This window comes from Stegodyphus dumicola, chromosome 2 (genome assembly GCF_044657685.1).
Source record: "Stegodyphus dumicola isolate Sdum_Otavi_A_Nest chromosome 2, ASM4465768v1".
NCBI lineage: Eukaryota > Metazoa > Arthropoda > Arachnida > Araneae > Eresidae > Stegodyphus > Stegodyphus dumicola.
In genome coordinates, this window is record NC_140769.1 from 258,138,076 (window position 1) to 258,164,541 (window position 26,466).

General features: G+C 33.4%; 1 protein-coding gene across 1 annotated transcript in view; it reads left to right on the forward strand.

Moving 5' to 3' along the window:
- The window catches only part of LOC118197013 (protein obstructor-E-like), an 85,433-nt gene that overhangs the window by 34,012 nt on the left and 24,955 nt on the right, over nt 1-26,466 (forward strand). Inside the window, exon 2 of the mRNA XM_035368480.2 lies at nt 20,265-20,331. Coding sequence (XP_035224371.1) covers nt 20,289-20,331 — 43 coding nt within the window. The 5' untranslated portion in view covers nt 20,265-20,288. The remainder of the gene's footprint in view (nt 1-20,264; nt 20,332-26,466) is intronic.

Genomic DNA, 26,466 nt, shown 5'->3' on the forward strand with positions numbered 1-26,466 from the left:
TTTCTAAACTAATCCCAGCAGTTACAATAAGAATATTTTAAAAGAAGGCACAACTATTTAGTACTTATTACTAAACCATTTACATCTATGAAAATACTGATACAGTGAAGATAACAATTCTTCTTTTGTCATAATAGCTGATCTTGTTGTTTTCACAGGAATGGGATTTATGTAAAAACTGTAGCATTTCAAATCGCTGCTATTTATTAACGGCATTCATCTAAAGGTAATATAAACAGAAAGTTTAATTTAAGCGTTTAAGCTTTATTTTAAAGTTTAATTTAAGCGTTTAAGCTTTATTTTAAAGTTTAATTTAAGCGTTTAAGCTTTATTTTAAAGTTTAATTTAAGCGTTTAAGCTTTATTTTAAAGTTTAATTTAAGCGTTTAAGCTTTATTTTAAAGTTTAATTTAAGCGTTAAGTTTGTACAGTAATTAAGCTATTTTGATGCTGGGGACGGGAAAATGAGAAATGCTCTCGCCAGGACTCGAACCTGGACCTCTGGAATACGTGCCGAGTGTGATAGCCGTTACACTACGAAGGTATGCTTAAAAGAGGAAGAAAATTTAATTACATTTTTGAAACTTGCTTAAAATAGTCTACAGAAAAGAGAAACTATTTTTACTTTAATAAAATTCGCATAAAATTTTCAGTTACTATCAATCAATGATTATTTTCTTATTGCCTATTTTGTGCATTTTAGATTTTAAATTTTAGCTCGGCAAACGTGTATAACTTTTTGTGATGACTGAACGTTTTTCTTTACTAGACTTTTTGTTGCCACATTTTGCTGAAACAAAGAAGACTTTCTCAATGCATTTACACAGAGGTTAAATTTTTTATTTCTTTATAACACATCAAAACCAAAGCACTATGGCGAAATCTGATATTAAAATAAAAATTATAAATAGAACACAGACAAGATAATCCTCCCCCCCCAAAAAAAAATCCGAAAGGTTTCAGATTTTAACGCCGCCAAAAGGGTTTGTTAAGGTTTTTTACCCTCTCGCTGAGCGCAGTCTACCATTCTGCTGTTACATTTACTTCTACTATGCCACCTCTTGTTAGCCCAAAGGGACTTTGTCCCTGAAGGACTACTGTTTTCTATTTGCGATTTTGCGTTGAAAACTTTAAAAAGCTGTATCACTTTTCAAATCGTTGCCACCAAATACTATTGCCCTGTATTATATTTAAAGAAATTAAATAATGAAGAATCTGCATAAATGTATGTATGTTTCTCGCATTGTGATAATACAACGGTACATAGAGCCATCGAATTTTAAATGACGTGATCCTACTGCGAATATGGCCATTTGAAAGCCCAAATTTGAAATTTGGAATTTGTTTTATGATCGATTTCATATTTTGTAAAACTTTAACGAATTTCTGATTAACAAACTCAACGATTTAAAAGTGAGCAAAATTCCTCCAAAGATATACTCATTTTAAAATTATTTTGCGACATTGCTGTTGAACTGAATTTTATAGTTTAAGTGGAAAGAACAAATAGTTAACAAATAAAGGTAAAACATTAAAAAAAAACGCCTCTTTGGAATGTTTCAAATTTAATAAAATTTAGGTACACGAAAATGTGTAAATGTTAACTAGAAAACAAGTGCATACATCATAAAACCCGGAAGATCAGTGGACATGTCAATGGTATTTTACGCAAATTATGCCTAAAGACACTTTTCTGAGCTTGCGGACATTGATGCCTGCTATCAGTGATATTTTAATTAACAATATGTTTCGTAGTCTTATCCGTGCGCTGTATGGCGGCCATGATAGGTCGTGACGTTACGTAACTAACATTTCCTTGGCGTCACTTTTGTCACGTCAGGCTTACTCCATCTCTTCTGACTTCCTTGAAATAGTCAAAGGTAACTCAAATCGGTACATAAGAAGAAAGAAAGGTTGTTGAATTTGAGAAATGATCAAATTTCTGCACGACAATTCGTAAGTTCGACAATTCATAGTTCACTATAATCGGCATATCACTTTTTAAATTGTTGCCACCAAATATTATGACCCTCTATTAATTTTAAGGAAATTAAATAATAAAGAATCTGCATGTACAGTGTCTCAAAAAAGTGATGGGACACTTGTGCTTTACAAAAGGAAACTGCAATAAAATTAATTTAAAAAACGTAAAATTTTTTGTGGGTGTGTTTCATATTTAAATTTAGTAACAATTATTACACGATATACATTTTGTCAAAATATTAAAATATTAATTTAATAAAAATACAATTGTTTAGAACGGAGCAGAGAATGGCTCACTTAAGTGATGGGACACTTACTTTTCCATCAAATATTTATCCAAAAATTTTACTTTTTAAAAGGTTTTAATATTTTGTTGGATTTCCTTTTACTTTTAAAACATGATTTAATCTCTTGGGATGGATTCGACTAATTTTTTTGTGATTTCTGGAGTGATTTTACCCCATTCTTCTTGAAGCACCGATTTTAATTGTTGTTTTGAAGAAATGGTGTGTTTGCGAACTCTTGATTCCAATTCTTGCCAAATATTCTCTATGGGATTTAATTGTGGAGATTGTGGGGGTGTTTTTATTATTTCAGGACAGTTATACAGCAGCCAGAGTCTAACGTTCAAAGCACTGTGCTTGGGGTCATTGTTCTGGTAGAATTTAAAATCGTTATGAAGGTTCAATTTTCGTGCTGAAGATTTCAAATTTTGATTTAAAATGTCAATATACTTGTACTGATCCATTATACTGTCAATAAAAAGGAGATTACCAACTCCAGCCGACGACATACACCCCCATACCATAATTTCTCCTCCACCATGTTTTACTGTTGGCACCAAGTTCTGTTTGCGAAATTCTTCCCTGGGTTTTCTCCACACCAAGATTCTACCGTCTGAACCAAATATATTAAATTTACTCTCATCAGCAAATACAACTTCATTCCAGTAATCAGAATTCTTATTTATGTTGAATTTTGCGAAAGCCAGTCTGAGTTTTCTATTCTTTTCACTTACGAAGAATTTTTTCCTGGCTGCTCTACCGTGATATCCAGTAGATCGAATTACTCTTGTAATAGTCTCAGAATTAACAATTACTCCATATAATGCTTGTAAATCAGCAGCAACTTTAGGAGCACTCATTCTTGGATTTTTTTTAAATATTTCGAACGATAATTCGCTTTATTCCATTGGATAGCTTTGATGGTCGGCCAGGTCTTCTTTTATCCTGAATCATATGATTCTTTTTATATCGTTTAATGATATTGAAAACTGTTTCAGTAGTTTCTCTAATAGATTTTCCGCGTTCAATATGCAAATTAATAACTAATTTTTGAATTCCAGGCAAAGTTTCTTTTTGTTTAGCATTCATGGCTGCACAGAGCTAAAAAACACAAAAATTCCAAAACAAACCGGAGAGAAATACTGCAGACGATTTTATAAATTATTGGCAATTGCTTTTGAGTAAAAATAAATACCTCAAAAGATATTTTTATTGCTTACTTCAGACGATTTTTGTTGCATAGTACGTAGTGTCCCATCACTTAAGTGAGCCATTTTCTGCTCCGTTCTAAACAATTGTATTTTTATGAAATTAATATTTTAATATTTTGAGAAAATGTATGTTATGTAATAATTGTTACTAAATTTAAGTATGAAACACATCCACAAAAAATTTTACATGTTTTTTAAATTTATTTTATTGCAGTTTCCTTTTGTAAAGCACAAGTGTCCCATCACTTTTTTGAGACACTGTATGTGTGTATGTTCCTCGCACTGTGAAAAAACGACAGTATCTAGAGCCATCCAGTTTTCAACAAATTAGTCCACCACCCGAACATGGGCATCTGGAAGCCTGAATTTTTAATTTCGAATATGTTTTATTACATATTCCATACTTTGTAAAATTTAATGAATTTCTGATTAATAATCTCAACGAATTTAAAGCGAGCAGTGGCAACACTGTTCAAAATAAAACACTTTTATCGCCAGCCCGCCGAGACTATTGCCATTCGGGAAAATGTAAGATATTTATCCTTTAATTTTATTTCACAAACTCGGCTCTATAAAAGCAATGTGTTGCTACGACCGGAAATAAAACACTCTTATCTTCCTAGCGTGTTGCTTTTCAGTAAAGCATAAAATATTCTTCTGTTTATTCTGAAAGATAACTGAGTAATAAACTAAGCGATTTAACAGCAATAAACACAATTATTAAGAATATTTTTTCTACTTTTTAATGGAATTTATTTAAATAAACATGTATTAAAATCATGTGATGTCTAATTAGAAGTTTTGAGTATTTTTATGAGATTACACTAGCTGGACCCATTAAAATCATTCTATACTTTTCTTTTAACAATAACAATTTTAGCCGCCTGACTTCACGAGTGGATGGTTTTTAAAGAAATAATCTAGCGAATATAAAAATATGAATGGTAACCTCTAACACTCTAACGGGAATTCTAAAGATATGCGGTTTTTAAATATTTTGAGATTTTGGCTGTTGAATTGAATTTTATTTGGCGTATGTGTGAAGACCGTGTTATTTAATAAATAAAGATAACATACAAAAATTAATAATAAAAACACAAAACAAAACTTCCTGTTAGTCATCTTACTAAAAAACTAAGCATTGTTGTAATGAACTGAAAAAGGAGTGAAAAATTATATAAAATTTTATGCCCATACTTATCACTGCATCGGGAATTCTAATAATATGCTGCTTTTAAAACTTTTGTGGTCTTACTGGTGAACTGTATACAGCGTAAGTGAGAAGATAATGATGCTTAATGATAAAGCTAAAATCCTGTAGCTATCCAAAGCAAGAGCAGACAGACTACGTGTTCAGAGAGATCCTAAAAAACCTTAACAGACACTTTTGGGCGAGCTTTAAAATATGAAATCTAACAGATTTTTTTATTCATTTTTCTAATATTTCATGCTGCATTTTTTCATGGAAAAATTTTGCGAAAAAGAGATCAGCTAAATAATAAGTCTTGGAAGTTAATTACGTATGTTTAAATTCTCTTATTTTCTATACAAAACAGCGTTCAGTTTTTGAAGGTTCAAGTTTTCTTCTTGATATTACAGTAAAAAATTACTAATTAATTAGAAAATCGGAAACAGTATAGGTTAAAAAATCTTATTAGTTCAAAGAACCAGTTTGCCCAGAAGGACTATTAATTTCGTTTTGGCATTATGCGTCGATTCACGATAAGCCTTGTTTCACTTTTCAGATTGTTGCCACCGAATATTATCGCCCTGGATTATATTTAGGGAAATTAAATAATGAAGAATATGCATGAATGTACGTATGGTTCTCGCACTGTGATAAAACAACGGTACCTAGAGCTATCAAAATTTGAATAACATAATCTTCCATAGAACATGGGCATGTGGAAGCCCTAATTTGAATTTGAAATTTGTTTTAATATCGATTTCAGGTTCTGTAACACTGCAACGAATTTTTGATTAAAAAACTAAACGATTTCAAAGCGAGCATTGGCAAAGCTCTTCAGAAAAAAAAAAATATCTCCAGCGCGCGAGACTTTGTATAGGAAATTCTAAAGATATGCTCATTTTATGATTATTTTGCGATATTGCTGTTGAACTGAATTTTATGGTTTGAGTACGTAGTACATGATATTTAATAAATAAAGGTAACCACACAAAACGTTTTTAAAACGCCCCTTTGGACGTAATTTAATATCTGAAACCTTTCAGATTTTTTTTTTTTTATATTGCGTTTCTTATATATCTTATCTCTTATTTATTTACTATCTCTTATTTATTATTATTACTTGTTAGTCTAAAGGGGCTTTGTCCCCGAAGGCCTATTGTTTTCGTTTTGCGATTTTGCGTTGGTTCATTATAAATGTCCGTTTTACTTTTCAAACTGTTGCCACCAAATGTTAGATCCCTGTATTATATTTCAAGAAATTAAAAAATGAAGAATCTGCATAAATGTATGTATATTTCTCGCATTGTGATAAAACAACGGTACCTAGAGCCATCAAAATTTGAATAACGTAATCTTCCATAGAATATGGGCATGCGCTCTAATTTGAATTTGGAATTTGTTTTATTATCGATTTCATATTCATATTTAAGGGGGAATGGCAACGTTGTACAGAAAAAACATTTTTATCTCCAGCACGCGAGACTCTGTATCGGAAATTCTAAAGGATATGCTGAATTTAAAACTATTTAGCGATATTGCTTTTCAACTGAATTTTATAGTTTAAGTGCAAAGAACGTGATATTTAATAAATAAAGATAACAGACTGTTAAAAAAACGCCCCCTTGGACGTAATTTAAAATCTGAAACCTTTCAGATTATTATTATTATTATTATTATTTATTATTATCTTTTATTCATTATTGTTATTTATTTATTATTATCTCTTATTTTCTATTAATACTTATTATTATTAAATTAAATTGTTTGAAACATTTAAGTTTGCATGTTTTTAATGTTATTTTCATATTATCAAGTTTACGAAATTTTGTAGGTACTTAATTTTTTACTATGAGGTTTTAAAACTTCGATGGTTTTTTATCAGGATGTTTTAGATGTTTTATAGCGAGATGTACGATGTGCTGGAATTACGAAATCTTTCTTCTTCTCCTTTTTTTTTTTTTTTTTTTTTTTGCCAAAATATTTTGTGCGGCGTTGTCTTCTTGCTTTTACATCCGTGATGTTTTTTGCGAAAACCAAACCTGTAAAATATTTGCAGAAGAAAAAGGATAAATGTATAAAATTCATTAAAGGAAGAAAAAAAAAAAAAAAAAAAAAAAAAAAAAAAAAAAAAAACATTTTTCACTCTTCAGTAAAAGTTCAGTAAATTATCCCAGTTGTTTTTTTATGAGTTAAAGCAGTAAGAAGGAAAACTAGTCGCGATGCTTAAATTTTCTATCAAAGTCTCTTTAATTTACCGCCCAGACGGTGTTGTGAAAAAAGACCTTAACGGGGCATCCTTCTTTTCCATGTAGTGCTAAGTCATATATACTTTATATATATATGTATGTATACATATAAAGTATATGTATATGTATAAAGTTATATGTATATGTATACTTTACATATATACTTTATATGTATATGTATAGAGTCTCGGAGACTCTGACTGCCCTATCGAAGACCTTAGGTTCGAATCTCGGAGACGGCATGGATGTAACTTGTCTGTCCCCTCATAAGAGGCAACCGTGGACCACCTATTAGGTGTTTCCATAATAAAGTGACCACCGCTTCCGGCCGTAGTAATGGCTAACGCCTCAAACGGCCAGTACTCCCCGTTAGAAATATATATATATATATATAAAGTATATATGACTTAGCACTACATGGAAAAGAAGGATGCCCCGTTAAGGTCTTTTTTTAAGGTAAACTGGCTCGTACCCACGTTACACATGGAGAAAAACACGAAAACACCCACGCAGCCCGTCCGTTCGCTGAGACTCGAACCCCGAACCGAACTACCACTGTTCAGAGACCTTTACCGCTCAGCCGCTCGTGGGCCTGGTTATAGATGTCGACATTGCTAATTCATACGCATTCCATCGACGTAGAATACGTTATCTGAATATGGAAAAGCCACGAGGGCTATCTGCCTAAGAGGAAGGAGGTCTTCGTGGAGGACCTTCTGAGGGAAACACGCTACACACGAGGAAAAACATGAAAACCAAATTTGCAGCCAGTCCGTTCCTCTGGGATCGAATCCAAAGCAGGTAGAACTGCTGGTATTCAATGGTTTTTAACCATTAGGCCATTGGAGTACTCTTACTCTACTGAAACGAAATGGTGTTCCCCCAGGGGTACAGTGCAGTAAGCATTATCCTCGTCTAACAGTTTACGACTACGAATCATTTCCAGTGAAACAGAGGCTATTTTAGAAACATCTTGGAAATTTCTGTGTGTGAACCCATGAGTAAGAAAAAACTTATTTTTGCAAGTAACAATGATTTTTGTTCCAATATAATGCGCATTGTATGCCACAAATTGTATAAAATGATTGCATTGACATCATTGTCTGAAATTAATGAAACAACATTAAAATAACTTCCTTTATTTAAACATTAGTTGGGTTTGTTAAAGCATTACAATGCCTTTCGAGTAGGGCGAACCAGCGGTCGAGTGGTAAAGTCACTGAACGCTGGTAGTTCAGTCCGAGGTTCAAATCCCCCACTAACGGGCTGGCTGCATGAGCGCTTTCGGGGTTTTTCCCGCGTGAACGTGTATACGAGTCAGTTTACACTTAGAAAGTCCTCCACGAAGGCATCCTTCCGCTTAGGCAGATAGCCCTCGAGGCTTAACCGTAATCGCATAAACCAAGCCTTCCGAGTAGTGAAGGCATTTCATCATGTGGGACTGTTGAACATCATCAGTATTGAAAATACAACTGCACTGAAAGGTGTTCTTTCCAAATAGGTAAATGGAAAACCCCATGGCGGCAACCCTAAAAAGAATGCCACAAAACAAAAACATTTTTGAGTAGTTTATAAAATGCTGTAATGAATCTCGTTGAATAAAAAGTGTTATGTTTTGAAAAGAAAAAAAAATATAAGTCATGTAAAGCCATTTGTTTCCAAATTTGATAGAAACAATCTTTAATTTTCCAGTCAAATATTCAAATTATTGTACATTTTCTTGTTCTTATTTTTAACATTTGATAAATTTTTTTTATTTTTAACATTTGATAAATGTTCTTATTTTTAACATTTGATAAATTTTTTTTATTTTTAACATTTGATAAATGTTCTTATTTTTAACATTTGATAAATAATCTTTTGCTTACCTTTCTTGATGATTTTACCAAGACGCTTGGAATTCTTTGCCATTTTGATTTTCACACAGAAACTCTATTTTACAACTATTTACAGCAAAAAATTTTTACATTAGAACGTTCATCATTTTACTTTTGTTGCCACTACATCTATATCAAAATCCGCAATGCAGTAAGAAAAAAATAACAAGCTAAAAATAAAAAAGCTGCGCCCTCTCGGGGCCAGCTATATAAACTGTAACATCCTTCTCCTAGATGAACTCTTGGTTCATCAAAGGATTGGATGTTGAAGTTATCTTAAACACTAAATTTTTTTAATGTTCTACAAGTTTAAATGTTCATAGACGCAGTGTTCGCAATTTAAATTCACTGCATTCAGTTCAAAGAGTTCAAGTCATTTCTAACGGGTACAATAACTGCACGACGAAGATGATTTCCATTAGTTAAACGGACGACGAAGATGATTTCCATTAGTTAAACGGATAGTGCAAGCCCTTATCTTTCCATCTCGTCCTGGATGACACCTCCTATATAATTCCCATCTTCCATGGTTGTTTTTTTTCATGTACTAGAACTACAGATCCCTTCAAAAGATCTGTACGGCATTACCTCTCTGAATTTGCTTTACGTTCTTATTTCAAGTAAGTATTCCCCTTTTCCATCCAATAATCGTCTAATAATATTACCCGGTATTTATATCGCTTTGTTAAATTTTATTTAGTTGAATCGGGCTCAAGAAATTTGCCAGATGGTAAAGATGTTAATCTTCGTCCAACTAGAAAATGAGCTGATGTCAGCGGTTCTCGTTCTCCGACTTCACTATAAACATAAGTCAGCAGACGTGAATTCAATATTGCCTCAATTTCAGATAAAACTGTTTTTAGCTCTTCAAGTTTAAGTGAAGCCTTCATGAGTATTTTCTTTAAGTATGACTTATTAGATCTAACAAGCATTTCCCAGAAACCGTCCCACCAGGCCGCCTTTTCCACATTGAATTTCCCCTCAATACTTTTATTACCAAACTAATTTTGAACTTATGTGTCCTTGATGGTATTCCATAGTTTTTGTAAATCCGTGTCTCATCGTCTGGAGGTTTTTGCATTGTCTAAATATATCATTCAACATACTCCTCTTCTTGAAATAAATCTTCTAAAGGACTGAAGAAAATATTTTGCTGTTTGACTAGACACAAGTTCCAGATGCATTGCTCTTGTTACAGCGCATCTATACAGAGCAATATAAGCCTTCCCAGTTTCATCCTTTGTACTCATAAGACCAGCAAAATCAAATCTTACAACTTCGAAGGGATTTGCGTCTGTTATTCTTTCGGTTGGCAAAAGAGCGATATCCTGACTTAGTGGCTTAACTTTAAATCTGTAGCAAATCACACACTTGTTAATATTACTGTTTACGCGCTGTCGATCCTTTAGTATCCAAAATGTTTCTCTAACTGGAGTTAAGTTTCAGCTACACCGGCGAATCCTTGCCTTTAGTGACTATCTTTAATGATATGATCTGTTAAATGAGACTTCTTAGATAATATTGCTGGATATGTTTGATTATAGCTTAAACCAGTATTTTGAAGCTTTCCACCTACTCTGAGTATTCCATTTGAGTCTGCAAATGGATTTAATGTGAATATTTTCGAACTATCTACGCTTTGTTTCATCTTTAATTTCCTTATTTCTTCTCTAAAATTTTCTTTCTGGGTTTTCTTGATCCAGGAATTCTCTGCTTCAGTCATCTCTTCAGCCTTGACAGGTCCAATTCTTCTTAGTTTTGAGTTTTTCACATTATTGATAAATCTGAAAACATAAGATGTTATTCTGCATACTTTCTTTATGTCACTGAAGTTCTCGATAGGAAGCATTTTCAAAATACAGTTTGCTGTTAAGATTTCTTGTTTCTTTCCTTTCCGTTTCTCAGAATTTATTTTATCATCTTCATTAAAATTTCTCGAAGATCTGGGCCAAACGTTGTTACCTTTAACAAGTCAAGGTAGGCCATACCACCACAGTTCATTTTTTGAAAGGGTTTATACCTTCTGTCCTCTCGTCAATACGTCCGAAGGATTCTCATAGCTCACAATAATTCCACCAATCTGGATCAGTTTTCTCTTGGAATTCTAGGCACCTATTTCGTATACAAATTGTTTCCATTTCGTCGGATCAGCCTTGACCCAATGTAATCAACAATTTCTGAATCTGCCCACATATAAATCTTCATTTCTATGTTTTTCAACGAATGTATGTGATGAGTCGAGCTCCTATAACTGCTCCTAAAAGCTCCAGTTGAGGTAATGTAACCTTTTTTATGGAAGCAACTCTTGCTTTGGACATAACAAATGATATTTTTGTTAGCTTATTTTCATTGCATCTCACGGCACGATATCCGTTTTGGCTACTATCTGTAAAACAGTGCAACTGAATATTCAACAAATTAATTTTTGGCAGACTGTTGAAATAATCTCTTGGAATTTCAACATTTATTAGTTTAGGAATTTAATTATACGAGGTTTTAAATCGTTTTTGAAATTCTTGATCATGTGGTGCATCCCATTGGTATCATCTTTGCCAACATTCTTGCATCATCATTTTAGCTGCAACAACAAAGGGAGATATGAAGCTGATAGGATCGTATAGTTAGCCCGCAACTTGAAGAATCTTCCGTTTTGTTATTTTTTCAACCGGGTCTTTGAGTAATTCATATCTGATTCGAAATTTCAGTCTATCTGCATCATAATTCCAAATATATCCTAACAAAGTGCTATTCATTCCGTCTCCATTAAGCTTCGTATTTTCAGCTGCATTCCAAATCGCGTGTAATTGGGCGTTATTGCTCCTCCATTTTCTTCATCATCTGCAATCTTGAATCAAATCATCTACGTAAAAAGTTTCTTCAGAAAGCTGACAGATCTTCGAATATTGTGCTTTCAGCTTTCTTGCGTGATGCTTTATAGTTGCTGCTAGTAAAGGGGGCTACAGGTTACTCCGAATATTACATGCGTCATTCTTAAAATCATCTGTTGCTCCTTTTCTTTTTCAGTCCAAAGAAATCTTACTGCATTTATGTTCTCAGGCTTCAACAGAATTTGTAGAAAAGCAGCTTCGATATCTACGGCAAATGCTACTTTGTGTTGACGGAAATTAATCAGCAAATCTAATAATTCAGGGTTTAAATTTGGTCCTGAATGTAAGCAATCATTTAAAGATAGACTATCAGACTATCATGAGTATGTGAGGAAGCATCAACTACGACCCTTAAACTTCGTAGAATCAAGATCTCTTATTACAGAATGGTGTGGCAAAAAATAAATATTTTCTTCAGAATTCTTCGGAGCCTTTTTACCTATTCCTTTATTTAGATAATCTTCAATTACCCTTGAGTACTTTTCATAAATTTCAGGATTTTTCTTAAATCTTCTAAGTAAACTGTTCCATCCGTTAGATGGGTCGTTATAATTACGACCCATTTTGTTTACATTGTCCTTTCAAGGTAATGAGACTTCATAATGATTGGTTTTATATTCAATTCTTTCTTCAAATCTCCGCATATTTTCAGTGTCATTTTCATTTGTTTTACAGTCAAGTATTCCAATTGCATCTAAATTCCATAGCCTTTTTAGAGCTGCACTAGTTTCCAAATCATGTACCTGAAAAATATTCTCAACAACATTCATTACCGTAATTCCGGAATGAAGTGTAGAAACATTACTTAATGCTTCAGTTCCACTTATAGTGTAACCAAATAAGGTTTCAGAGGCAACAAGACTCTTTGATAATCTTTTAACCCTTCTAGTGATTATTTTCCAATAAAAATCATTACTAATTAATACTGATATTTGAGAGTTATGGACACCCATATTTGTAGCATCAACAAGTCTTATCGAATTTTCCTTATAATAATTAAGTATTTCCTTTCCTGGCATACCAATAACAGCTTGGTTAATTTCTTGAGTTTCAAGAGCTTCAATTATTATTTTCCCAGGTCCGTATATATCTTTAAGAATAACCTTTTTTAGCCTTTTAACTATAGGCTCAGTAGAGCCGAAGATGTAAATCTGAAGTTCTTCTTCCCCCACAACATTTAATTTCAATTGTTTTGATACTTCTGTGAGGATGAAAGATTTATGAGAGGCAGAATCGAAAATGAGTCTGACATATTTTCTTCTATTCTGACCTAAAGCTACTGCATTTCAGTTTGTAAATAAATCTTATTTTTGTAATCTCTTTCCGAAATCGACGCCACTACTTTGTCTGTTTTAAGCTCACCTTTATTTTCCTGTTTATTTTCAAATTTATTATCATGTAAAATAGTATTATGCCTTAATGAACATAAATCGCAGAGTATATCCGAGCTACAACGGGCTGACGTATGAGCCTTGCGAAAATATAAATAGCATCTGCCAGACATTTTTAATTTCTTTCTTTTCTCCTCAATTGGAATTGCGCAGTTTGAAGTAGAATGTTTCGAAGATTCATTTTCTGTCTTTCCACAAAATATACAATCAACTGTTGATGTATTCGTATTCAATGACGCAACTACTGGGACAAAATGCTTGTTTTTGAAGGCAGTATAATATTTTTCACTTTTAAAAAGGTCTCGCGATTGATGTTTATGTTGTTCGGTTCCTATGCTAAACTCAGAATAATTTGGCGATGTTTGGAAAAATGGACACTCTCTGCTTTCAACTTCTTTCTTCAGAAATTCCAAAACGTTAGTCACTGTGGTTTCTGTGTCAGGGGTTTACGATCGATTGAACTCTAAAATTAATTCACTAGGAAGTATTCTCATTAATAGTGAGCACAAAAAATAGCTGTAAGAACTCGAAGGAACGTTAAGGGAATCAAAGCTTCTAATTTCAATTTCTAAACTATCATATAAGTTACGTAATGTTTTAATATCATCCATTTTTTTACTGGCTTTAAATTCAGCAGACGATTCATATGTGCGTTTATTAAAATTTCTTTTCTACCAAACCTTTCTTTCAGAATATTTATTGCCTTAGTTTAATTTTCGGCAGCTAACGGTAATCCCTTTATTAACATTAAAGCTGTGTTCGTTAGTAAAGATTTGAGGTAATTAAATTTGTCTACATCCTTTAAAGCAGAGTTATTATGTATAGCAGATTCGTATTGAGCCCAAAAACTTTGAAATTCCCAAATTTCAGCTTTAAATTTATTTATGGTTAGTTTTGGAAGTTTAGCGCCATTTGTATTTGTATTTGTGTTCTCTACCGTATCTATAGTAGAAGAATTAGATGGCATCTCATTTAATCTAATACATTTTCTATTTATAAATATTCTATTGATCTTCGATTTGCACAAGGTAATTTTAAATGAATTAATTTCAAAGTCATACTCTTTTTCGTCTGTTATGACACATTCAATTTCAGTGTTCAATATTAATATATTGTTTTCATTTTCATTTAAGATGGATAAGTCATCTTCTAATAAATCAAATTTCATATTTATCCGATTCTACTTAACTTTCCATTTTAGCTAACAGTCTTATTACTGAAGCTCTTAGCATTCCTTGCTTCTTTTTTAGTGCTTATCCATCTTAATAATCAATATTCAATCACTAATCGAACAATAATAGCATAGGAAATTTAATACCTTACATTTCGCAACGTTTTAGAATTACGGAATAGGAATATTTCTTTTCGGAAATTCTAAAAACATTTCAATTTATCTCACAGCTTGTTTACATGCGACATTTTGAAAGAAGAATAAATTAAAAGTAGGGGACAGTATTTCTCATTTCAAATAATAAGCTGTTTCCATAAGTTTTTATTCCAAACATTTGCTTTTAAAATAATTGTTCATCAAATTTGTACTTTCGTGACCCACTGCACTTTTCCGATGCCGATCCGTGAATAAGACGAGAGTGTGGTTTTCTCCCACAAATTCACCAACAATTTAAACCCCGTGCTTATAAGCCTAAATGGGGGGAGAGGGAATTGCTGCAGCATTCAAACATGTCGTCACGCGGGCGAAAATGTTGCCAAACAAGTAAAACGGGAGATTATTTTCTAATCAAAAAGCTATGAAGTACAGTTTGTCCAAAGAATTAGTAATAGGGAAGGTAATATTATTTGGTAATAGGGAAACTAATATTATTTGATAATAGGGAAGTGACTAAACATAATTAAAATGTGACTTTTGTATCTAATTATCCCTAGAAATTTCTTTCCTAAGGATGCAGTTATTCTTGACATTTTTTATTACGACAGTAACACATAATAAACTCCACTTGCATTGATATTATTATTCGCGAATAAATTGAGTTTCATTTTATTAAAGCACTTACCGTTTTATTGTGTAGTTTGTAGAGAAATTGAGAAAAGACAAGAGCCTGGTCGAGGCTCGAAGCCACGAGGTAGTAATCATAACTCTTGGTTATAACCTCTCGGCTGAGATACTTGAGACGGAATTCTTAACTTTCTGCTTTGGCGAAACTTATTAGGATCTGTGCTGCTTTGATACCTAAAAGGAATTTCTCTGCTGCATTTTTTGCTTTTCTAATATTTTGCAGTGCAGTAATAGTGCTTATTCAAAATTTTTGGATCTTCATATTCTGAAACCAATCAAAAACTTCGTGAAGTTAGCGAAGGGCAATTTCTTTATATTTTATCTTATCTGCGTGGCTAATATTTCGTGAATTTAGTTTCAGAGGTTTTGGTTTATTTATATTTTAATGCAGGAAAGTCTTCTAGGTTAAGAATAAGAATTTCTATAGTACCGGCGTTTTCTTTTTTGAATTTAGGACAAATTTCTTCTGATATTTTTTCCAACCTCGGTAGCTGCTAACATGTTCGTCTCCGCAGAAGCAGCATGCTGTTTTATTTTCCGGATATTTTTTTACTTATTACGTGCTCCGCCTTAGGCACTACATGGAAAGGGAGGGATGCCCTGTGGAGGTCTTTTTAATGGAAACTGGCTCGTATTCACGTTACACACGGGGAAAATAATGAAAACGCCCATTTAGCCGCCAGCCCTTTCGTCGGGTCTCGAAGCCTTCACCGAACTACCAGTGTTCAGCGACTTTTACCGCTCGGCCGCTGGTGGGCTTCGGAATTTTTGAGGCAAAGAACACTTCTGTACCTTTTTCTGTACTCACAGGATTTTTCTGAATTAAAGCAAAAGCGTTGAGTATCTCCATACTCTTGGCCGCGGTAGCACTGAGTCGGAGGTTTCTTGGGGTGTATTTTTATATCAGAACATTTACATTGAACGTATTATTTAAATAAAAAATAGCATTTCCTTCTGGGTTTCTTTTAAGTTCTAGAAAGTGTGCGGGAAGTTTCCCGTAGTTATTTTTGCTGGGTTTTCTTAACTAGCGAAATTTTGCAGTAGGGAATTTTCTTCTATTTGAATCTTCGTAAACGGCATCTTCTGGTATGGGATTTGGGAGTTTTTTTAATAACAGTTCTGTCATTTCTTTCTGAATTTAGTTGATAGGCTTGGAAAGAGTTCTTCTGTCTTATAATTTGTCAATCATTTAACGGTAATCGTTAACATTCTTCACGTGAACAAAAATAATTTTTTTTTCATATCGGTTTTGAGAGGGGTCTAGCAATTTTTGGTAAATATAGCATTGATAGCTAACCAGTTCACATTTTCTTATGCGAACGCGATTGGAGGGGTTTTATAAACTTCTTTTACAGAGTTTCCTAAATTTCCTTCGCCATCACGGGGAGCATATCTGCTGTGTTCACATCTCCTCTTTTGCGAGATTTCTTTTACAATATTTTCAACACTTTTACATTTGCCTGATTTCCTGGAAGTTGTCCATTTGTTTAGAAGATGTTCATTATATTTATTTGGTATATCCTTCTGAGTCGCAGCTGCTGGTTCTTTAAGGGCTTAGGTATGGTTAGAGAACTGTTTACTGAGCATTTCTATAATATTGTTCCTAGCGGGTACATTCAGAGATTTAATTTTTTCGGCCTCAACCGCAGCAGTTTCAAATGATCGTTTGTATTTCATATAATTGAATTCCTAATTAGTGAGTTCCGGCTTTGTTTAAAGCAATTCACTTTTTACTTCCTTGTACGAAGTAAAGAAAGTGTTGTAATCGCGAAAAATTTCGGAAATCACATTTCAACGAACGTATCCATTTTCACCGATCTCGAATCCATTTGAACAATGTTTTTGAGTGACATCTGTATGCACAAACAGAATAATGGACTCGTTTTCCACAAAACGGAACTTAAAATGGATTTTAAATGGATTCAAAAGAGATTTTTTTCGCGACGTCTGTACGTGCGTTTGTATGTATGTATCTGGCATAACTCAAAAACGAGTAGCCTTAGAACGTCGAAATTTTGTATATGGTACTGCTATAATATGTAGTTGTATACATCGCTTTTTGGGTTTCAATCGGCGGCACCAAACGTATATATTTATATATATAATTATATACCCAATCTCTTAATCGGCTCGTTGAGCTCAGTTATTTTTTATTCTTATATGTTGGTAAATCAGGCATTTTTTATTTTAAAAAAGTGACTGAATTATGTTGTTCTTATAGTCTTGTTGAAGTGGTTTATGTCTTTTGTTAATTTGCATGCAATAGTTGTAGAATTGCCTAGAATTTTAAAATTAGTTTGAGTGGTACTAAGCCTAGCGAGGCCACCATTTGCTTACATTTGAAACTCCATGTACAACGGTGAATTAAGTCAGTTTGTGCACCAACTTTAGTGTCTTTTCTTGAGTGGAAGCAAAAGTAAACTTCCAGTTTTGTGTGTGTGTTGGGGGGGGGAAATCGCTTTTCTTGCCCGCTGGCCAAATTGCTTGTTTTTGTTTACAAATTTTAATTGTAAAAATTGTTTTTTTAAACTGTTTTTAACTGCATTTGGTGTTTTATGATTTTCTGCATTTTACAACTTTTAATGAAAAGGGGTTGAATTTTTATGTATTTTTGCCTTACCGCGAAGTGAGAACTGAATAATTTGCATAAGAAATACATTTCTGATGAAATTTGAAGAAATAAGCTTCAGTGAAATGCAGCAAAAATGTGTATAATTTAATATTCCGTACAAAGAAGTTAGGTGGTGTCGGTATCAGATACTTTTTTTAGAGTGGTTTCTTTAGAGTTCACTTGTGGGAACAGTTGACACGTCGGGAAACGTTTCCAACTTTTCAGGTGAACTGAAAGCTCTTTACAGCGGTTTCCAAACCTCGAGGGCCTCACTTAAGTTCCAATTTAACGGGAGAGATTAAGCGGAGTATTTTTGAACCAGTGTCATCATTCATGACACTATATTAATCATATAGCCATCTGCTGATGTATTCCATGGAAGAGTGCCCTTATTTGGTGGTTTTCTGGTCATAACGAGAAGGAGCAAAATGCAATACTTACAAACTGTCAAGTTGCGATCTTCCCGTATTCTCTGTTCCCCGAGAAATTTCCAGTACCTTCGATTTATCAAAATTTTTCCAAGGCATGCACCGTTACACAGCACAGCATCGGAAGAGTTACTTTACACAGGGACTGGTTAAAAATGTCGTCAAATGATTGGTAAGCTTGGCGACTTTTAGGGATTTTCCTCTATATTCGGAGAGATAGCATTTTACCTCAAGTTGATTTATCACTGGAACCCTATTTTTCTGCCGATGATTCGTATTCTGAAGCCCTTGACAAGAGGTACTACAATTAACATTTATTTTCACCAATATTATTTACATGTAACAAAATTCGTAAGAATATACGTATGTATTTCCGAACAAAATGCAAACATTCGTAAATGAAAGTGACTGAAATTCGTAACTTCTTACTGCAAATATTCTTAACGTTTGATAAGTGTAAAAAAGGTTTAATCAAATTTATATTTTCGAATTTTTTAATAAGCTTTACATGACAGTGTAAATTGATTAGCTCAATCTGTAAATTTTCTGAAGACTTGCTCACTTTTATATCCTTGTACGAAGTAAAAAGGAAGTATTGTAATTGCGAAAAGTTTCAGGCAGCATATTTCAACGAAAATATCCATTTTGACCGCTATCGAATGCAATTTAACGATGTTTTTCCGTGATATCTGTACGTAAAAACAGAATAAAATACTCTTTTCCTCCAAAAAAATTATAAAACTGCTTTAAAATGAATTCTGAAACGAATTTTTCGTGGCGTCTGTACGAACGTATGTACGTATGTACGTACGTACGTATTTCGCATAACTTAAAAACGAGTAACCTCAGAAAGTTGAAATTTTGTATATAGGACTGCTATAACATGTAGATGTGCACCTCGTATTTTGGTTGCAATCGGCCGCACCAAACAGGTATAAATATATTTATATATATACATATCCACTCTGCTAACCGGCTGAGTGATCTCAGTTTCTTTACTTTTATATGTTTATAAATTGTACATTTTTTTGCTTTAAAAATGATTGAATTATGTTGTTCTTATCTTCCGGTTAATGTTTTTATGCCTTTAGTAAATCTGTATGCAATATTTTTAGAATTATCAACAATTTTAAAGTTGTTTAAGTGCCGCTAAGCCTAATAATGTTTTTGATGGCGGCCATTGCTTGTTTACATTTGAAACAGCAGGATAGTGCATTCGTTGCCAATCTAGAGAAACTAAGCTAAAGAAAGATAACGCCTTCATTTATTATTGAGAATTAAATCATGTTTAATCCTTTCTGGAATTTTTTCGAGTAAATAAGTGTTTAAGATTTACTTCGTAATTTTTAATACAGATATTTTGAGTTTTCATGTATTTTTGCCTTGTCGCGAAGTGAGAACTGAATTAATTGAATGAGAAATACTCAATCGTCTGAGAAAAACTGTTTCTTTTTTGCTTTGTTTGCTTAATTTCTTTTATACATCGTTCTAGCTTTATTATTTAAATAGAATTTAAATAGTAGCTTTATTATTTAAATAACTTTATTATTTAAATAGTCTTTAAATAGTATTTGAATAGAACATGTGGCAAAGATTAGATAATTCTTCAAATGATATAAATTTTGTGCATTCTGAGTTATATAATATGAACGAAACATATTACTGTTAACTGAACCTAGCTAGAGTGTCGGTATGGTAAACAAATATAGTGAATTTTAAAGAGTGCATTTATTCTATTGTGGTTTATGCGCTGTCGACGAAGTAGATATAATTTAATCCAATAAGTTTAAATTAAATGCAAGAAAAATGCGTATAATTTAATATTCCGTACAAGGAAGTCATGTGGTGTACACATCAGATTTTTTTTATTGCTATGCAAATAATGCAAAATTGGAATCAGAATCATTGTCTCAGAAAAATTGGACTCAGAATTAATGTCATAATAATACTAATTATCCTAAGGGACTCGCGAGTTACATAAACTTGCTTAGGAGACCACCAATTTGACACCGCTGTACTAAGATTGTTCTCGAATCATTATTAAACTCTTTTTTCATCTACATAATTTTCTCATATTCTTCTAAAAACTTCTGTAGTTCAGTTCACCAATCTAACACCTAAATTATGACATTTTCCCTTCTAGATCTTGGAAGAAGACTCCTTTGCAATGAAGATCAGAGATGCCTTTCTAGTCACGTTTCTTCTGACAGGTAAGACGAAATAAATATAGATTATAAAAGTCTGAAGTAGAATGGAAGTGTGTTGATTTTGATTGAAACATTTTTACAAAGTTCATTATGATTAAGTTAATTGAGTAAGGCCAATTAATTCGAGGGCTATCTGCCTATGGAAAGGGATGCCTTCGTGGAGGATTTTTTTAAAGTAAATTTGTTCGTATCTATGTTACAATGGGGAAAGCTATGAAAATCACCCATGCATCTAACCTCTTCGCTGGAATTCTATCCCAGGTCGAACTACCGGTGTCCAGCGATGTTCTCGTTCGGCCGCTGGCGGGAGCATATATTTTTTCTCACTTAATATCTACATGTCTTTCTATCAGATTTATTATAGATGATGAAAGATTGAACTTCATACATTTAAAAATTGTTTTAAAATAGCTGCGTATTGTTTGTAAATACATTTATAATATTTAAAATATCAAATACATTTTCATCTCATTCTGAGGGTTTTATCAAATTTGCGTAACTTACGAGCACTTCAAACGAAGAAATTATTTTTATCGTATTGTTACAAAATATCAAGGCGCGGTAAGGTAGCATCCCCGCAACACAAGTTTAGGGTTGCCATGAAATGGCAAGAGACGGCAGGGTAGAGAAGGCAGGGTACTCTAGACATTTGGCGACAAAATTGGCGGTATGCCATGGATGGATGGAGAAGCTTTTGGAACGAATTTTTACCGGTTTAGTCTAGAATGCTCTCGAACACAAACCAAAAACTATATAAACCGTGCTGGTACGCAGAAGTGTCTAGAGTGCGAGATAGTTTCGAGTTAGTTAGTCCGTGCGGAGTCGATGGAGTCGACAGCGAGTGCCGAGTGGGTCGTCGGGTGTATCGAAGAGTCTCTTAGTGTATCGCGGTTAGTGCATCGTCGAGAGAGTGTGTTAAGCTCCGGGAACGGCTGAACCAAGGAGTCGGGAGCTGTGCTCTGTGTGTCGTCCAGTGCATCGCGAGTTGTAGCGTGGAGAGTCTCGAGAGTACGTGGAGTTCCGAGAACGACCGAGCAGAGTCGGGAGCTGTACTCTGGTGCTTTGCAGTGAAGCTGTCTTCACCTTTATTGCCTGACAATGTGAAGGTTGTGTTGCTGATTGTGTCAGCGTGTTTATAGTAGTTCTTCGACGACTGTAACGTGATTTTGGAGCTGTCCTGATTAGTACTGGCTAAATAAAGTGTGTTTCGATATTTCATTAAGTGCTGTCGCTGTTATTCACTCCAAATCCACACGTACCCCGTACGAACTTGAAGGAAGAAAAAAACGTAATAACTGGAGTCAGAACAAAACGCAACAACTGGTGTCAGAAGTGGGATTTGCGAGTGAATGCCAGTGACCCGCCTGCAGAAGGAAAGCCATGCCGAAGCCGGTTGTGCTGAGATAAAAGCCGGATATGATGAGATAAATGCTGGATATGAAGAGATGACAGCTGATATGAAAGCTGGGCGAGAAGAGATGAAAGCCAGCCGAGAAAAGGTGCGAAAGCAGCTCCAAGAACTGAAAGTGGAGCTTGCAGAAGAAACTGGAGCCATAAAGAGAAGATGTGGAAATGACAGAAGTGGCACCTGAAGAATCAGAGGATAAAGAAATGAAGGAAATAGCTGTTGAAGTATCCAGAAAGCTAATGAAATAAAAATAATTAAAATGCTCGCAATGAATTTAGATATACGTATATTTTAATGAGATGTTATCTAGCCGACTGGAAATGAAGCAGAAGTTTACTAAAATTGCTTAACTCATTCATAACAAATATTCATTCTGTTCTTTTGTTGTAAACAATTGGTAACGAAACAAATGCGTCGAACTGTGACCGTTATTTCTGTGACCTGGGTTAAAATATTGCTTTGCGGCTGAGGTAAAAGCAATGCAGATGCAAATGAAAAGGTAATACAACTTAAGTATCGATTATCCGGATGCTGATGAGCTGGTTTTAAAATTATCCGTACGTGTCTCAAAGCTATGAGCGAGAGTGTGCAAAAAAACCAATAGGCACATGTCCTATTATGGAGAAAGATTCTTCCTAATATAGAAATCGAAGATTTATGTAATTATGAAGAAGTTGATGTAATAACTGAAATTTTATGCTAAAAAAACTCAAAATATAAAATTCTTCGAAAATGTCGAACAGGAAAACATCGAGGAATGATTCGATGGCGAGTCGACTGGAGTGGGCTTTCAAGATTCGAGTGATGCGGATATCGTTTTTAATGTCATAAGAACAGAAAAGGCAGAGAGTGATACTGAAAATACAAGAGAAAAATAGTATACTGACAAATACAATAGTTTCGATATAGCAATAACTTCTGGTCGCGAGAAGAGGTTTCGAATACAATAATAAAGTAGTACTTCGAAAAATATGTAGTGAAATTCGACAAATATTTAAACGTCCTCAAAAACATAGTAAAGTTACTGATCTTTTAAGAAATAAACACATAGAGTAGGCATGAAAATTTATAGTTTGGATTACCCGTGTTTTAGAGTTATCCGTGACCTGCTCTCCCTGCATTAGACCAGTAACAGAAAGTACATTGTGCAATTCTTTCTATGGAAAATGAACATTGAGGCTTTTAGTGATATCGCTGTCTAATTGCAAAATGAAATAAAAAACAGAGAAAGAAAGAGAAAAAGAAAAGAAGAGCAAAATGAGAGATCTATCTATCTGTTATGAGTTTTGTTTTCGTAAGAATACCAATAATAAGAACTGAAATTAAGGTATCTGCCTACGTTAAAAAAAACGATTTTGGCGAAAAAATTAGATTTTTTTTATTGCCCAATTTGAAAGGTCAGTTTTGTAGGATTCCAAAAATGGTTCATTTTTTATGTTTACGATAATTAGAAGAGAAGATATAGCCAATTAACTGCACCGGAAGTGAAAGCAGAAAGACCGGAAGTGCCATTTAAAGGGCTAAACTTAAAGGTAAACAATGGTGTTATCCGTGTTTTTTTTTAACCTGTTTGTATGTAAATTGTGCTAAGACATTTCATTTTAATTCTGGGTACTTTGTTTTGTTTCTGGCAATAATTATTTGCCTTAATTTTTAGAATTGGGACTGGCAACACTGCGATTTTTCTTTACATTTGTTCCATGCTTGTTCTTCGTTTGCTACACGCATATTCACGCTTTATTTTTGTTTAATTTTTATAGTTATCTCTTTGCTTCTTTTATTTATTTTCTTTTGAACATTTGTCGAATTGTTTTAAGTATTCTAAGATGCCAAAAACGAGATCTAAGAGAAGTAAAAAGCGATCTTTTTACGGTAACCGTTATACAACTGGTACTCGAACTGTTTGTGATAATGATGTAACAACTGCAAGCTCATCGAAATTAAAAACTTTGGAATTTACAGATGTTATGACTGCAAAGAATGATCAAGACTTAAAAGGAAATAGAATATTTGATATTATAAAATTAGCTTCTATCTTTTCTATTCTCTGCTGTCCAGTGTGTTTCAAAACTGGCTTGGAATTAGTAGAAGATTCAAAATTTGGACTTTGCTCAAACTTTAGCTTGAAATGCAAATGTGGATTTATAAAAGCATTTTCTTCAACTCCCAAAAATGGAAATAAGAATATTTTAAATTCTTTCTTGGTGCTTGTATTAAGACTTATTGGAAAAGGTTACACATCTGGTAAAAAGTTGTTGTTTACCTTGAATTTGCCATTCATATCAAAAACAGCATTTAGGCAGCATGAAAGCAAATTGTTAGAAGCTGTAAAATATGTATCTAATCAGAACATGAAAGAAGCTGCCAAAGAAATTAGAAATTTAAAGAAAAGTACAGCTTGTGGTGTTTCTGTAGATGGTACTTGGCAGCGTCGTGGTCATACATCACTGAATGGTTGTGTATCTGTCATTTCTATTGACACTGGTAAAATTTTAGACTTGGAAGTAATGTCTCGGTATTGCAGAATTTGTAATGGCAATTATAAAAAATGTGATCATGTATGCTCGAATCATAAGGGTTCAGCTGGAAATATGGAAGTCGTCGGAGCATATCGAATATTTGAAAGATCGACAAAAAGTCGAGAACTGCAGTATATTGAGTACTTTGGAGATGGAGATTCCAAAGCATATATGGAAGTAAAAGACATTTATGGAAAAGACTCGGTTAAGAAACTAGAGTGTATCGGTCATGTCCAAAAAAGAGTTGGTACCCGTTTGCGAAATTTGAAAAAAACCAAAAAAGGGTTAGGTGGAAAAGGCAAATTAACGGATAAATTTATTGATAAATTACAGAATTATTACGGAATTGCTATCCGAAGCAACGTAGGAAATTTACAAAGTATGCAGTCGGCAGTTATTGCTGCATTTTTCCATTGTTGTTCTAGCAAGAAAAAAGAAATGCATGGACAGTGCCCAGTAGGAGCAGACAGTTGGTGCAGGTATCAAAGAGCACTACATAACGGATTGAAAATTTCAGAAAAAAATCCAGGTCTACCTGAATCTGTTTTGAACATTATCAAGCCTACATATATGAGTCTATGTGATAAAGGCTTACTCTCAAAATGTTTGCATGGAATGACTCAAAATTGCAACGAAAGCTTTAACAATGTGTTATGGACAATCTTGCCGAAAGAAACTTTTTGTAGGTATAAAGACTATGTTGCTGGGTGCATATATAGCAGTTTTAATTTTTAATTCTGGGTATCCTGGATTACTTCCTGTGTTTGAACATTTAGGTTTATCAATCGAACAAGAAATGATTAAAAATTACTTTGGAATTGATAATGAAAGAATAAAGAACTCGAAGCGTCATTCGTCACTCATTTCGAAAATAGCCAGAAAAAAATTAAAATCAAATAGGAAATCAAAATTACTTAAGTAAGAAGATATGGAGGGAGTGATGTACAAATGTGGAGAATTTTAAGTGTGTAAATGCAACAGAACAGTTTTTCTGTTAATGTGAAATCCTTAAATGCGTTTTCTGGAAAACTAATTTTTGTAGTGTTTTTACATGCAAGAAATGTAATTACTCAAAATGTTCTATAGATATCTCTATGAAATTTCACTATAGTGTTTTCTATATTGTTTACTAGGTTTCAAGCTAAAATCTAAGTTCTATTTATTTATTTGATTGTTTTATATGCATTTCTATATAAAACGATAAGAAATATTTTACAAAAAACTGTTTTTTTTTCATGTAATTACACATATTTTAGTAAATTTTAAAAATATCATAAACATTTTAGTTCATAACACAGATGAGTGTTGTAGTAGTATATAGTTCAAGTAAAATTGAAATATATGCAGTGGGAAAAAATATACGACATTTAACGTAAGTGTTAAATTCTCCTAAAAATTTGCATACAATTGCATATATTTAAAAAATTTATGAAAATATTCCTAAAAATTTACCTATTTTCATGATTTGATATCATATTTTTACTAAATGAATATATATTTAATCAGAATTCTATGTTTTTAAAAAAAAGTGCTCCGAACGTAGGCAGATACCTTAAAAAGATTGCAAGGTAGAACAACAAACAGAAATTAGGAAAAATTTGTAACGCTACCTTCTTAGATACCATTTAATGAAGATTTCGAGGCGGCCAGCGGCCGAGCGGTAAAGTTGCTGAACAATGGTAGTTTCACCTATGCGAACGGGCTGGCTGAGGGTTTTCGCGTTTTTCCCTGTTTGTAACGTGAATGCGAGTAAGTTTTCCTTAGAAAGTCTTCCACGAATGTATCCCTCCCTTAGGCAGATAGTTTTGTGTGCTTTGCCATGATAAAAGCAAACAAACAAACCAAATTAAAGATTTCAGTTTTTTTTTTAAACTCGCTGCATAAGTTTTATTCTAATTGGTTAGATTTTAATGGGCGCTTTAGTCGGTGCGAAGAAAATTAATTTTATAACCCAACGCTAAATGGCAACAGTCAACAAAAATTGAAACATCTAACATCTGAACCGTTAGTTACAGAGATTCGACAGATTTTTGCATGGACATAACTTTTCCTCTTATCCAAGAGTAATTGCTTTATGTTACCTTTATTACTTTTGGCATGTAATTCTTCCATGTAGTGTTTTTCTTATAATTATAATTCTTTCTTATCTGCGTGGTTAAATGTAAAGTTTACATGGCCCTCTGGTTATAAACTGGCAGCCCAACAGTGGGC